We start from the raw sequence: 1525 nt of genomic DNA, 5'->3' as shown, positions 1-1525 counted from the left end.
TAGTGGACAGTCTTTCCATATTTTTGAATATATTCATTTACCTTTTGTTAATTTTGGAATGAATGTGAAAGGAATTATTAAAATTTTTTTCATGATCATTTATGTAAAAAAAATCATGAAAAGGGACGTTTTGAAGGCACTTCAATTCCCCTCCATCATATGTAGAATGCTACCATACATTTAGGAGATGCTGAAGTCCATGTACATCTTGAAGAAGAGTTTTTTATTTCTCTTGTAAGCTCTGACAAAGCACCTTTTGGAAGCCCCGCCTGAGTTCTCTGGTCCTAAGTGCATACACAATAGGGTTGAGCGAAGGAGGGATGATATTGTGCATCACGTTGAGCAAAACAGGGATCAATGTAGCCTTGGTCTCTGCCAAATGAGTTACTGAAATCACTACAACAACAGTGTAGAAGAAGAGGATGAGGATGAGGTGGGAGCTACAAGTGTTCAGAGCCTTAGAAACAGCTTCAGCTGAATTGAGTCTGAGTACAGAGCGCAGAATCAAAGTATATGACACTATTATGAGACCCAGGTCACTCCCCATTCCAACCCATGCCAGGATTAACTGGCAAATGCTATTTGGTCTCCTGTCATCACAAGCCAGGCTTGTGACTCCAAGGTTAGAGCATAGGCAATGATCAATTTCATTTCTTGAACAATAATTCCGCTGGGCTGCAAGCACAGGCACTGGAATGACACACAAGCCATTTCTCAGCACCATAAACAGTGTGGCTTTTAAGATCAAGGAGTTGGTAATAATTGATGAATAGCGGAGAGGATAGCAAATAGCTACATATCTGTCAAAAGCCATGCAGAGGAAGATACCGGACTCCATGCCTACAAAGCAGTGAATGGCATAAATCTGAGCAAAACACTCAGGAAGGCTAATGACCTTGGCATCAAACCAGAAGATGGCCAGGATCTTAGGCATGATGGTGGTGGCAAGGCCCATGTCCACCACAGAGAGGATACCCAAGAAAAGATACATGGGCTGCTTCAGGGAAGGGTCCTGATAGATGATGATGAGAATGAGCACGTTTGTCCCTATTGCTGAGAGATAGAGCAAAGTCAATGGTAGGGAAAGCCAGTGCTGCCAGCTGTGGATGCCTGGGAATCCTAGCAGGATGAACTCAGACACTTGGGACTTGGAACTATTGAAGTCTTTGAGAGATGCAGTCATTTTCCTGTGAGGAAAACAAAAGATGAGGTCTTTAACATTTCTTTCTATAAACATAAGCATCAGTAAATGGTGTTTATCTCTTATATTAAAGATTTCTTTTTATTTAATAAATAGGCATTTAAGAATTTCACATACTTTATAAAACCACATCTTTATTCAAAAAGCAAAACCACATAATTATTATTAAAGGCATAGTTCTTATATTGAAACACTTAAGAGCATTAGTTAATATTATTAATTTGATGTCATAAGTCTGTTTCTTAAAAAATGGAGCTGGGGTTCTAGTTCACACTGGAAAGTCAACCACGGGGCTGGTGAGATGGCTCAGTGGGTAAGAGCACC

At 40.2% G+C, this 1525-nt stretch overlaps 1 protein-coding gene across 1 annotated transcript; it reads right to left on the bottom strand.

The window, feature by feature from the left end:
* Window positions 1-222: 222 nt before the first annotated feature.
* Window positions 223-1183, bottom strand: LOC110335147 (olfactory receptor 56B1). The gene has a single exon (XM_021217211.1). The coding sequence runs from the start codon at window positions 1181-1183 to the stop codon at window positions 224-226; it is 960 nt and encodes a 319-aa protein (XP_021072870.1). The 3' UTR covers window position 223.
* Window positions 1184-1525: the final 342 nt, after the last annotated feature.

The sequence above is a fragment of the Mus pahari genome, chromosome 1 (assembly GCF_900095145.1).
Source record: "Mus pahari chromosome 1, PAHARI_EIJ_v1.1, whole genome shotgun sequence".
Taxonomy (NCBI): domain Eukaryota; kingdom Metazoa; phylum Chordata; class Mammalia; order Rodentia; family Muridae; genus Mus; species Mus pahari.
This window is presented reverse-complemented; position numbering and strand designations above follow the sequence as displayed.